The following is a 14,206-nucleotide window of genomic DNA, read 5'->3' on the forward strand; positions in this document are numbered from 1 at the left end:
ATTTAAAAAATCCCATGGTGTTTTCTGTCCCTTTAAATGACGTCAACAGGACAATGTATTTCTATATCTATCAGAGTACAGTCCAAAATGCCCTCCCATTCATTAACATAGAGCCTGAAAGAGAGAGAACCTTGGGAAATTAATTTTCAGGTTTAAATCTGAATTTGTATTTGTTTAATTAAAGTACACTAAAGGGATAGAAATGTTAAAATGTAAATGCGCATGAGTTTTAACTTTAAATAGAAGCAGTTTTGCTATATAACATTAGCAAGAATGCTTCTAGTAAAAGTTATTACTGTTTTTTTAGACGCATACGCACGTATCCTGTGAGAGCCAGTGCATCAGTATTGTGTCTGTGAAGATTTAATTTGTGTCATACAAACCACTGCTGATCTGAGGTGTAATGTTTGAATACTAGTGCAAGAGCCTTCACAGCATATGTGCATATGCTGCTTAAAAACTAATGAGTTTTACTAGAAGCGTTTTTGCTAATTGAAGTATATTACAAAAATGCTTCTATTTAAAACTGAAATATACCCTGGGCCATGCACATTTCAATGCTGACCTTTCTATCCATTTAACCAATATATATGCTTTTAATTTAAATATCTGAAAGTGCAAGATTTAAAATTAAAAAAATGAAAACCTGTGTATCAAGCTTTATAAAGTGAAAGTAATTCATTAGAGATATCTTTTTCATGCCCTTTTAATTACTATTTTCACTAAATCACCATGTGACTAAAGTGAACTTCAGAGAGGAGTGACATGTTGCTATGTTGTTTTTTACAGAATGTGAGACATCTCCTGAACTGACATTAGAAAAATCCAGATCTGCTGTTGAGAAAATCTTTGTGTCCTTACGTGAAATTGCAAAGACTCGAGCAAACTTGAAGCAGCTCCATTCAGTGTATATACCTGGGAGCAATATTCAACAGGTACTTTGTCATTTTGATGTGAAACTAGTAGTTTGGGGTCATTTTGAATTCAAATCAGGTATGACAGAAGGTGCACAAAATATTAATAGCAATAATAATATAAATATGTAAAAAAAAATAATTATGTGATGATATCAAAATAACCCATGTTAACAAAATGAAAACAGTTTATATAAAATACTATTATGGGGCATTCTAGTGTATAGCATTAATGTTATATAAATCTTACTGTGGAGCACAAGTTTTTTAGAATATGGTTGTGGTCTTGTTAATTTTTTACTATTGTGTAAGTAGCAGTATTGATGTGCAGATTTTTTTTTGAGTTGCTATGAAAGAACAAAGTTATCCCTTAATCTTCCACTGAGAATATTTTAAGTAATATGGAAGTTTATTTATAACGCAATAGGGTCGTTAAAGCTAATAGGAAAGCCATAGGTATTGAGAGACTTTCAGTCTACCCCTCTTTGGGCCAGTTTACAAGTGGAGAGCTAATTAATTCTCCCGCTCGAGCATGAATTGTGCTAGAATTTTTAAGCTTTTTGCGCTCGTCCTGTTGTGCTGGTATTATGAGTTGAAAGTAAACGTTTTTTTTTCTCTGGCGCTAACCCGACTAGCGCAAAAAGCAGAAGTTTATCACGTGTGCATTAACATATTCCCCCATAGAAGTCAAAGGAGAAAAAAAAAGTGTAAACAAAACCTAACATCCTACTCTTGCGCAAATCCGATCACATATTCTCATGTGCACTAACCCGACATGAAAATATTAATATTTTCCACATAGAAGAATATGTTCTATTTATTCATAAATACATATTTATATATATACAGTTGTGCTCATAAGTTTACATACCCTGGCAGAATTTATGATTTGTTGGCCATTTTTCAGAGAATATGAATGATAACACAAAAACTTTTCTTTCACTCATGGTTAGTGTTTGGCTGAAGTCATTTATTATCAATCAACTGTGTTTACTCTTTTTAAATCATAATGACAACAGAAACTACCCAAATGATCCTGATCAAAAGTTTACATACCCTGGTAATTTTGGCCGGATAACATGCACACAAGTTGACACAAAGGGATTTGAATGGCTATTGAAGTTAACCACTCCTCACCTGTGATCTGTTTGATTGTAATTATTATGTGTGTATAAAAGGTCAATGAGTTTCTGGACTCTTGACATACCCTTGCATTTTTCATCCAGTGCTGCACTGACGTTTCTGGATTCTGAGTCATGGGGAAAGAAAAAGAATTGCCAAAGGATCTGTGGGAAAAAGGTAGTTGAACTGTATAAAACAGGAAAGGGATATAAAAAGATATCCAAGGAATTGAGAATGCAAATCAGCAGTGTTCAAACTCTAATCAAGAAGTGTTTGTGCTGTTGGACTAGGTTAAAGAAACTGTCCCCCCTTCCTGGTTTGATTAAGTAATTTCCTGTATTTGTTGTATGGCAGCCACAGACCAAGTTTTCAACCTTTTCATTACTTAAAGGGTTCATAATATTCCTGGGGTTTCTCAGTGATAGTATGGACAGCTGACTGCCAGAGAGCACATTCTATACACTACTAGTGTTAAAGCCCGTGTACACAGGCCAAAATGTTTAAAGAAAAACATATACCTATCCATCTATCCCTCTATCTCTATCCCTATCCCTCCTTCCATCTATCTCTATCCATCTATCCCTATCCCTCTATCCATCTATCCCTATCCCTCTATCTCTGTCCATATCCCTCTATCCGTATCCCTCTATCTTTATCCCTCTATTATCCCTATCCATCTATCTCTATCCCTCAAGAAGAGAAAACAGAGGCCCCCAATGGCCTAGTACCATCAACACAATAAGGAAATAGATGAGACAAAAAGGCTACCTACAAACGAAGAGCACCAGGAAGTGCAAACAGGCAGACTGGAACCTCACAGTTGTCCAACTAACTGGAAGTGAACAGCCAGATATTCGGAAAGGGGTCCCCACAGTAGATCTCAGGATATTCCTATATAAGAGGAGATAGAGCCAACATAGCCCAGCACAGTTTGATTCAGGAATACAGGTAATGTGGAAAAGGCACACTCACATGTTCCAAAGCACCTCCAGGTGCAATAAAAGCAAGCTGGAGCTTCTCAGCCGCCCAGCTGACTGATTCTAAGAATTAAACAGGTCACACAGCAATTCCCAAAAAGTTTAAAAAATAAAAGGTGCAATCTGGAGCACTACATGGCAGGACAGGGCCGGCCCTAGCCATTGCGGGGCCCAAGGCAGGATGACAAAATGGGGCCCCCTTTGTCTCCGCCTCCAACCCCGCCCAGTCTCCGTCTCCAACCCCGACCAGTCTCCGCCTCCAACCCCACCCAGTCTCCACCCAGTATGATTAAAAAACAAACTTTAATAGAAGTGACGCGTTTCTCAGCCACTGCAGGGCTGTTTCCTCAGGTTATTGTGCAAATACAATAATTGTGTTATATTCTAGAACTGTGCAGTCTTTAGGGTTCTTCAGAGTTGGCCCAACCTCATACTCAAATCTTTTCTGAGATTCCAGTCAGACAGCATCACAGCAGTGGCTTATGTTACCTATAGGGGAGGAAATAGATTAGGAAAGTGTCCTGCATAGCGCCATCATTGCAGGATTTCTGCCATCCACATTCCGTGTATGAACACTTGGGAGGCAAAGTGTCTAAGTCACGAGTTTCTTCACCCAGGGGAATGGTCTCTGAATCAGGAAGTTTTCTACCAAATTGTGAGACATTGGGGTCTACATTAGATAGATCTCATGGCTTTTCATTTGAATCACAAACTGCCTCAGTATTGTGCAAGGTTTCTGATAGATCCTCTGTGTTGCTATCCAGAGTGATTGCCAGAACCAAGCATGAACAAGCTTCTGATTGCTTTGGCTTGATCTTGCAAGATTTTATTTGCAGATCTGATGTAGATGTCCTTGCGCCTGCCTTGGGGGCTTCCTCTAAGACCTCTCTCTCAAGGACTTAAAACTGAATCTGATGGCATGGCGATTGAACTCTTAATTCTGTCTCAGGTAGGTTATTGATACTAAGATTCAGGCTAGGAAACCTGTTACCAGATGTATTTATCATAAGCCACAGACAATACAGAGAATTTTATGAAACGAACAGCTTCTTGTAATTTTTAAATATCTAGTTATTATTATAAATACTATTATTTCATTTCTTTGTTGAGCTTATCGGTGCTGTGTATCTAGGAAAAGATTTTGTTTACAATTGTCAGTAACAAGAACTGATACAGGACATCCCTTTAAGCACTCTGGGTCCTCATAAATATATTATATGTTTGTGCTTTATTTAAGAAAAATGTATTTAGGAAATTAAAGGGATATGAAATCCAAAAAAAAATATTTTGTGATTTAGACAAAACATACTATTTTAAAAAGTTTCTAATTTACTATGATCAAATTTGCTTCATTCCCATTCTATTCTGCGTTGAAGAGATACCTAGGTAGGCATTTGGAGCACTACATGGCAGGAAATAGTGTTGCCCTATAGTGCTCTAGAAATGAGCTGGCTCCTAAGCATACATCCCTGCTTTTCAACAAAATATACAGAGGGAACAAAGAAAAAATGATAATAGAAGTAAATTAGAAAGTGGTTCTAAAGGGCATCTATCTGAATCATGAAAGTTTAGTTTCTTAAATGTGGCTTCTAAGAATGTCTCCTCCACCTAGAGGGTAATTTATCTCTTTATCTCTGGGACACTGCACAAAAAGGGTAAAGTGAACCCTTAATCTTGGATATATTATAGTAGGTAATACCATACTAGTAGGTAAGAATATGAAAACCACACCTTGATATAGAAGCCTTGTTGTGTTAGATTGGAATAAATATAACTCTGTTTCAATACTGCTATAAGGTGGTTAATACAAGTTCTGTCTCATATATAAGTTTACACTGTAATTGTTTGTGATCTCCAGAGAATCATGTTACAATAATGTTATGTCATGGTTAATGAGAATAATCTCTCCAATATAAGTGTGAACTAAAGTTATGTATAGTCTGCAGGGAATGTTGCAAAATGTTATAAATTGCTTACAGTCAATGCTCTGGCAATTATTTAAAGTAACCTCAGCTGGGTTAGTTCCCCAAATCAAAATGTTAAAACAAACTTAATTCAGTTGGTTCTTTTATTAAGTTTTATTCAGTTCTTTGTTAGATCAGGTTTGATCATTTGTTGTTTTTGTTAGATCTAGCATAGAAGGAGCGGTATTAGAGGGGGGGGGGTTAACCCCTCATCATCCCCCCTCTTATCAAAAAAAAAGTTATTTAATTTGTTAGATATTTGTTAGATCAGGTATGATCAGTCAGTTGTCTTGTTAGATCTAACATAATTACAGAGATATTAGGAAATAAATTAGCGGGGGCTACCCCCCAAATCAAAATTTCAGACAAAAAAAATAGTTCAGGCTAATAGATATTTATTAGATCAGGTTTGATTAAGTGTTTATTACATTAGATCTAACAAACTGAAGCTGGTATTAACAATTATTTGAAGGAGGGCTAACCTGGCATTAGCCCCCCCCCCCCCCCCCCTTATAAAAAAATTTGGAACATTTTTTATTAAATTTGATAGTTGTTAGATCAGGTAGGATCAGTCAGTTGTTTTGTTAGATCTAACATTATAAAAGAGATAAATACACACAAATACCCAGAACGACTCAAACTGGTGCAATTAAAAAAGGGTGCTGTATTCCACAAAATCGTTAAAAATACAAAAGGCCACAAGCAAGCAAGCAGCTACTGCTATTGTAAAAAGCTGAGGCTACGACCTCGGCCTGAATGACGTCACTGACGCGTTTCAGATATTCCCATAATCATATGACGTGTCAGTGACGTCATTCAGGCCGAGGTCGTAGCCTTAGCTTTTTACAATAGCAGTAGCTGCTTGTTTGCTGGCCCCCCCCCCCCAAAAAAAAAATCTAAATTTCCGACAAAAAAGCAATTCAGTCTAATAAATATTTATTAGATCAGGTTTGATCAAGTGTTTATTATGTTAGATCTAACAAACTAAAGCTGGTATTAACAATTATTTGGAGGGGGCTAACTCGTCATCAGTCCCCCTTCACAAAAAAATTGATAAAAAGTTATTTAATTTGATAGGTCAGGCATTCAACTTTGTTGAATCTTGGCCACTTTCCATCAGGGCATACTGAGGTGGCTGAGGATTGTGCATGCGCCTTGAGCGCTATATGGCAGCAGTTTTGTGTAGCAATGATATACAAGTATCCTATAGAGTGTAGCTGAAGCAGGCAGTGCTGAGTGGCAACAGGTAACTCCCATGTCCTGTCTGAATAATAAAAGTTTAATTTTGATTAGACTGTCCCTTTAGGTGAACTTACAATCGCACAAAAGTTCAGTTAATGTTTAGAAGGGCGCTGTATGCAAGTAATAGCCATCAGGATACAATATGAAGATAATGGCCAGCAGTACACAGCAAATTATGTCTAACAGGACATTTTATATAGGTTATGACCAGTAGGACACAACACACATGTAATTACAGCAGGGAAATGTGTACAAAGGCCAGCTGGTTAATAGAGATGTGCAGCCAAGAAATATTTCAGATTCAATTTTTATTCCAAATTGTCAGGGAAATTCGTTTCACCAAAAATTTTGTGGCTGCACTATTTGGTAATACTGAATTTTAGTTAAAATATAAATGTTTTAAAGCTACAGGTGAAATGTTTACAATACTTACCTTAAAGTGAAGGTAAACTTTGGTGAATGAATGCCCGTTTTTTAAAAATACTATTAAAACAGGGGCACTTTCATTCATCAAAGTTTAGAAAGCAGCCGTTTTGATTGAAAACTTACCTTTGTTTTTTTCATAGCCAGAGCAGCTTCCCTGACCCAGAGATCCTCTCTTCACACGTCATCAATGACTTATCTGGCTTCCTCCAATAACGGCTTTCCCCCCCAGGGGAGTCATTGTCTGAGGCCATGCCGTGATTGGAGGAAGCTGGATTAGTCATTGATGACGTGTGAAGAGAGGATCTCCGGGTGAGGGAAGCTGCTCTAGCTGTGAAAAAAACAAAGGTAAGTTTTTAATCAAAACGGCTGCTTTGTAAACCTTAATGAATGGAAGTGCCCCTGTTTTTAATAGTATTTTTAAAAAATGGGCTTTCATTCATCAAAGTTTACCTTCACTTTAATGTGTTTTGGAGAGTATGGAGAGCTTAAAAAAAATAAAGTAAACAAATGAATACTGACAATTTTCATTAATATGTTTTAGTTTTCTTTAATTTTCTTTGTGCATTCATTTGGATATTCGTTTCTGTAAAATGAAACGAAAATACGATTTTCATCACAAATGCACATTTCTACCGGTTAGTGTTATAAGGTCAACCTACCAGTAGGTAGCTAATTAGAGTTGCCACCCCAGCCATGTTAACCCGGACAGTTACACATGCTGCAGGGTGTGCAGGGAGGAACATGTATTGTGCCTCTGGATAGCACATTAATAGTGCTGCTGAACATAATGTAAAGCCGGACAGTTATGAGTTACACATGCTGCAGGGTGTGCAGGGAGGAACATGTATTGTGCCTCTGGATAGCACATTAATAGTGCTTCTGAACATAATGTAAAGCCGGACAGTTATGAGTTACACATGCTGCAGGGTGTGCAGGGAGGAACATGTATTGTACCTCTGGATAGTACATTAATAGTGCTGCTGAACATAATGCAAAGCCGGAAAGTTATGAGTTACACATGCTGCAGGGTGTGCAGGGAGGAACACGTATTGTATCTCTTGATAGAGCATGAATAGTGCTGCTGAACATAATGTAAAGCCGGACAATTATGAGTTACACATGCTGCAGGGTGTGCAGGGAGGAACACGTATTGTATCTCTTGATAGAGCATGAATAGTGCTGCTGAACATAATGTAAAGCCGGACAGTTATGAGTTACACATGCTGCAGGGCGTGCAGGGAGGAATATGTATTGGTTCTCTTGATAGCGCATGAATAGTGCTGTTGAAGATAATATAAAGCCGGACAGTTAAGAGTTTCACCGTTCAGTATACTGTTTCTTTACTTCCCATCCCACGGAGACCCTTTTCATTAACATTAAATAAATGAAGGAACAATTATACATGGCTTTGTGGAATGTAGGTGGAATCACATCACCACAGAAGCGTAAGAAAATTTTAGCGCAACTTAAAAAATGTTCCCCCGATATAGTCTTCCTACAGGAAATGCATCTAAAAGAGGTAGAACTGGCTAAACTTAAAACAGGGTGGGTTTGAGAGGTAGTGGGAACTGCGTTTGAATAGGAAGAAAGGGGTGGCCTTCCTTTTTAATAAAAGATTACAATATAAAATTTTAGATACTGAACTAGATGCAAAGGGGAGATATATAATTTTGCAAATTGAGGTAGAGGGTATGTTATTCTCGCTATGTAATATTTACAGCCCCAACAAACTAGAGAAGCCGTTCTGGGATAAGTTGCAGGTGAAACTCCTTCCACTTCACTCAAAAAATGTAATCTTGGCTGGCAACTTTAATTTAGCATACCCCATACTGGATAGGCTAAAACCTTCCCTGAATAGAAACAATAAACAAGAAACCAAAGTTCTTAAAACATTCTGTAAAACATTACGTATTACAGATATCTGGCGAGCACAGAACCCAGATCTGAAGAGATTCATGTGTGAATCGTCGGCACATCAAACGATGTCTCAAATTGATTTCTTTCTAATAGCTGAAAAAATGTTGAGCTTCGAATTATATGCCAACATAAAGGAGATTATTATAACTGACCATGCCATCCTCACTCTAAATATTAAAGTTAGGAGTAATCAGGCATAAACTAATAGGATTTCCAAGATATCTCACTACTAACTAATGTACAGTTTAAGACACGGCTGAAGTTGAAGTGGAGGGAATTCTATCTGTTTAACGCTGCACCAGAAATAAAAACTGAAACATTATGGGAAACTTTTAAAGCGTTTATAAGAGGGGAAATTAAAGCGTATTTAATTATTCAGAAGCGCAAAATGGTAGCTAGAGATACGCAATTAACTAACCAATTACGCAATGCATATAACGCCTATATCAGAGACCCTGATAATAGAATGTGGGTGAAGTATCTAAGGGAAAGAGAAGTATTCCTTTCGCAAAAAATGGTGCAAGAGGAATTTAGGACTAGATTCTTTTTCTATAGACACAGAGGTAAAGCCGGTAAATTCTTAGCTAATTTAATTAAATCCAAAAAAAAGAAATGAAGTGATAGAATCTCTTAAAACACCGCTGGGTAGAGTTACCAATACTAAAGAAATTAGTGATTATATGGTGCAGTATTTTCAGAAGCTATAGTCAGAGTCTCCAATAGATAGCCACGCTAAAGAGTGCTTCTGGAAAAAACATTCAGACTCCAAAAATAGATAAAAATAAACTAGATGAACTGAATACACCTACCGCATATGAAGAAGTTACTATAGCGATTAAAAGAGCGGCGGCTAATAAAGCTGCTGGCCCAGACCAGATCCTGGTTGAACTGTACAAAAGTTTATCGGAGGAAATAGTACCTATGTTGGTAAAACTGTTCATTGATTATTATATAGAGGGCACTCCTCGAAATATTTTACGGAATCGTTAATACTTAAAAAAGGTAAAGATAAAGAAGAGGTCAGCTCCTACAGACCAATATCGTTACTAAATAGGGACTATAAAATTCTTATGAGTATTATAGAAACCAGAATAAAAGCAGTTGTTGGCCCTCTTATTCATAAAGACCAAGTCGGCTTCATGCCGGGTAGAAATTCTTCTTGTAACTTAAGGAAAATCCAATTAATATTGAATAGTTCTCAAGTACAGGAGCAAAAAAATAGTGGGTCTGCAAGGACAGATGCAGCAATAGTTTCACTGGATGCAGAAAAGGCATTTGACTCCATTACCTGGGACCACCTATCCACAGTGCTCTCCAGGTTTGGAGTTGAGGGAGCTTTCTTTAAATTCATACAAACAATGCACAACTATTCAAATGCCGCTATTATCATAAATTATAGAACTTCAGTTAACTTCCAATTATTTAAGGGGGCACGTCAGGGATGCCCTTTGTCCCCATACCTTTTTAATTTAGCACTAGAACCTCTGGCCATCTATTTAAGAAAAGAGATTGAAGGGATTAAAGTAGGTACTAGGAGGATTACTACATTGCTTTACACGGATAATCTATTAGTATTAATGTCAAATACTGAAAGAAATATGCCTGTATTGATACAAATACTACAGGAGTATAGTGCTTTTTCGGGTTGCAAAATTAACTCATCTAAAACAGAAATTTTCTGGCTAAGGAAACATTAAAGTTCATATCAGCAGTATCAGTTTAAAGAAGCAAATGAGATGTTTTCATATCTAGGTATTAAGTTATCGAGAGATATAAATGATATAAACAGGACTTGGAAAATTGGACTAAATTTAAATTAACTTTGTCAGGTAAAGTGAACTTAATAAAGATGGTGATATTCCCTAAATTATTATACTTAATGCAAAATCTTCCAATTATTTTAAAAAGAAAAGAGATAAATGCATTAAAACAAGTATGCACTCAATTTCTGTGGGGAGGGAAACGGAAAGACATTGCCCTCAAAACTCTGTCCTTATTTAGGACCATGGAGGCCTAGCTCTTCCAGACATTTAAGTATACAATTTAGTGGGTGTCGCAAAGATAGCACTAGATTGGATAACTAGTATTGATTATTATGTAACACAAGCTATGGAGGAAAATTTAATCCAGCCATACTCGCTTAAAACGCTCTTACATTGCCCCCCCAATAAATGGCCTTGAAAGATCAAACAATTGCCGGTTATCAGCAATGTGATTATTGCTTGGCAAAAATTTCTTAAATTGATTCACATTGATTAAAGATTTTCCAAGTTTCTGCCTTTTATGGATAACCCCAATTTCATACCCGCCCTAAATTCAAAATTTTAGAGAATGGGCTCTAAAGGGATTAATGTATACACTTCAATTTAGAGATCCCAGGTCAGGGAGATGCAAGTCGTTCATGGAACTAAAATAGGAATTTGGGATAGTAAATAGAGAATTGTTCGCCTTTTTACAGGCGCAACACTATATTCAGACTTTTGCTTATGAGGATTTAGAGGGGGGACCCTTGGTGCAGTTTAGAGCCGGTATTTAACCTCTTTAGAATGGGTAAATACTCAATATCATAGCTTTACAAAACAATCATGAGCTTTTTAGGACAAGCAAAGGTGCAAAAAACTTTGCAGATATGGCAGGTTACAACAGAAGTTATACAGAGGATTTTCATATTATTAGACTCTGCAATTATCTCCACTTCTTGGAGAGAATCTCACACTAAACTTGTAAATAGGGCCTATGTTACTCTGAAAGTTAAAGCGTGTTTGGATAATTCAAGAGCCTTCTGTTTCAAGTGTAAGGTAGCACAAGCAGATATATTTCATTGTTTCTGGGGGTGCCCTAAAATAAAGAAATTCTGGTATAAAATGAATCATTGGTTAAATAAGATCAATCAAAACTATATCCAAATAACAGACAACCATGTGTTTTTTTTACTAGATGGACAAATAAAACGTCAATGTGTAAACCCTCGCCAATTTAATGCTATAATTATGGTATGTAGACTACTGATATTAAAATACTGGAAATCACACAATGCACCAAATTTGACAGAATTTTTAATAAAACTTAAAAATCAGATAATTATGGAACAAATGGATACCTCAATAGACTCAGAAACTCAAATTAAACGCTTCTTTTATAAATGGAAGAATGTAATGTTAAGCTACCCTAAAGAGACTCAACTGCAGTTCATTGCACCTTTTAGGGGTACCATGTACCTCGAGTTGGCTATAGCAAATAACGAATATTAGGGTTCACGGAGGAGGATGAGTGGAGGAGGGTTGGAGGGGGAAGATTTTGGTTCTCTCTCTTCCTCCTTTTTTTTTCCCCTTCCCTTTTCTTTTCCTGTTTTTGTGTTGATTGTTTTGTTTTACTTAATTTAAAACCTTCCAACAGTGTTAGACAGAATTATCTGATTTGCAAGGTATTTTGTATGTGAAGTGTGGTCCAAGGAGGACCAGGTGAATATATATTTTTCTCTGTATATGGTCATGATTATGTTTTCTCATGAGGTGTAATGGAAATGTAAATATGAATCATTTAACTTATTTACACTGATGGATTATAAATAAAGAAATATAAAAATAAAAAAAAATGAGTTACACATGCTGCAGGGTGTGCAGGGAGGAACATGTATTGTATCTCTTGATAGCACATGAATAGTGCTGCTGAAGATAATATAAAGCCGGACAGTTATGAGTTACACATGTTGCAGGGTGTGCAGGGAGGAACATGTATTGTATCTCTTGATAGCACATGAATAGTGCTGCTGAAGATAATATAAAGCCGGACAGTTATGAGTTACACATGCTGCAGGGTGTGCAGTGAGGAACATGTATTGTATCTCTTGATAGCACATGAATAGTGCTGCTGAAGATAATATAAAGCCGGACAGTTATGAGTTACACATGCTGCAGGGTGTGCAGTGAGGAACATGTATTGTATCTCTTGATAGCACATGAATAGTGCTGCTGAAGATAATATAAAGCCGGACAGTTATGAGTTACACATGTTGCAGGGTGTGCAGGGAGGAACATGTATTGAGTCTCTGGATAGCGCATGAATAGTGCTAGTCATGTACCTCATCACACCCTGCAGCATGTGTAACTCATAACTGTCCAGGTTAAAATGGCTGAGGTGTTAACTCTATAGCTAGTACTGCAGCAAAGAGTCTAATGAAAATTCCATGCAGCCGAGCACGGCAACACACAAAACTATAACGTGTATTGAGAACAGCATGTCTGCCAGCCTTACAGATGTGTGTCCCGGGAAGAAGGACAGCATATTGATAAGTACACAATGGAAAGCAATACATTAAAGTTCCTGATGTGATAAACTTCTCACTGGCCTAAAATATCAACCAGAATGAAATGAATTAGTAGAACAGTATTGCTTTCCATAACCATTTCATGAGTTTGGACGTAACAGTATTAACCCTTTATATGTATAATGACCTATCACTGTTCAGGGTGCTTTGGAATAGGCAACCTTTTCTGTTATTGCAAATTGATGACACATTCAGTTTGCACAGTCTGTTAGACTAGATTGTTTTATGTGCTTCTTAGTCCTGACAGGGTGGGGATATTAAACAGATGTTACACTGAATGCAGCGTTTCAGGTATTTGAATATTGCGTGACTAGATTTGACACAACCTATGGAATATTGTATTACAAAATTTACAAGACTCTTTCTTGTGTGCAGAGAATGCTTAGCACGTGCCACAGCAGAGCCTTCAATCAACTTCAAAGAATATGGTTTTACCCAAATGTACACAGAACTGAGACTTTTTTCTGTTCATAGCTGATTCAAGGAAAAAACAAAAATCTTTTTAGACTGTATGTCAGTGTTGTGTTTCATTGAATGTGAAATACGTTTTTACGTGACAGCGATTTATTGTTTGTATTTGAAAGCCAAATTTACTGTGAAATTTCTTATTTCATACTTATAAACCACAAGATGGGCACTAAACTGGAAGTCCCATTACAACTACATTTAATGTGACCCATGTTCTTAAGTTGTGATTAAAGCTTTCTTACTATTTGTCCGTTGCTTTGTGTGAGATAATGTTTGCATCATCCAAAATTTTCTGAAAAATAGTAGAATAGTAAAATGGTTTTCAAACCTTCATTTAGTAAATATTAAATACCTTCGTAAGTGGGGAACAAGTAATATGGAACATTTGAAAAAGGGCCATGCGTCTGAAATACATAATTTATTTATTCTTTTTTTGTTGTTGTTTCCCATGCACTCTTCTTTTCATGCTGTCATTCTCACCAACAGAATGTGCCCCCACCGGATGCCGACGTATCTGGCTAACAGCCAAGAAAATGGGGGCACCCTCAGTGTCTGTGGCTTGAGGATTTTCGTAACCTGTTTTGTATTTATTTATTTTTTTGCTGGTAGTGCCAGCGGTGGCCTTAGGGTGAGGCGACGAATGTGGCCGCCTAGGGCCCCGTGCTGGTGCCATGGTTGGGTTGCACAACTACCATGCACTGCTTCAATACTGCATGTAGGAGCAGGAGCTGTCATCTTTAGAGAGTCAAAAGAGTATCAGATCACAGTGAGCTGTATATCTCATATGAGTAAGTAGATTTTTGCTAAATTTCTAGAAACAAACTAATCTTGGTAGCTGGTATGGTGCTC

The 14,206-nt window shown here is 37.0% G+C and overlaps 1 protein-coding gene across 2 annotated transcripts in view; it reads left to right on the forward strand.

Moving 5' to 3' along the window:
* The window catches only part of SCFD2 (sec1 family domain containing 2), a 1,435,497-nt gene that overhangs the window by 1,190,230 nt on the left and 231,061 nt on the right, over positions 1–14,206 (forward strand). For both annotated transcript variants that reach the window (XM_053703972.1, XM_053703973.1), the window contains one exon: positions 790–935. In XM_053703972.1, the coding sequence (XP_053559947.1) occupies positions 790–935 (146 nt within the window). The remainder of the gene's footprint in view (positions 1–789; positions 936–14,206) is intronic.

Source organism: Bombina bombina, chromosome 2 (genome assembly GCF_027579735.1).
Source record: "Bombina bombina isolate aBomBom1 chromosome 2, aBomBom1.pri, whole genome shotgun sequence".
Classification (NCBI taxonomy): Eukaryota; Metazoa; Chordata; class Amphibia; order Anura; family Bombinatoridae; genus Bombina; species Bombina bombina.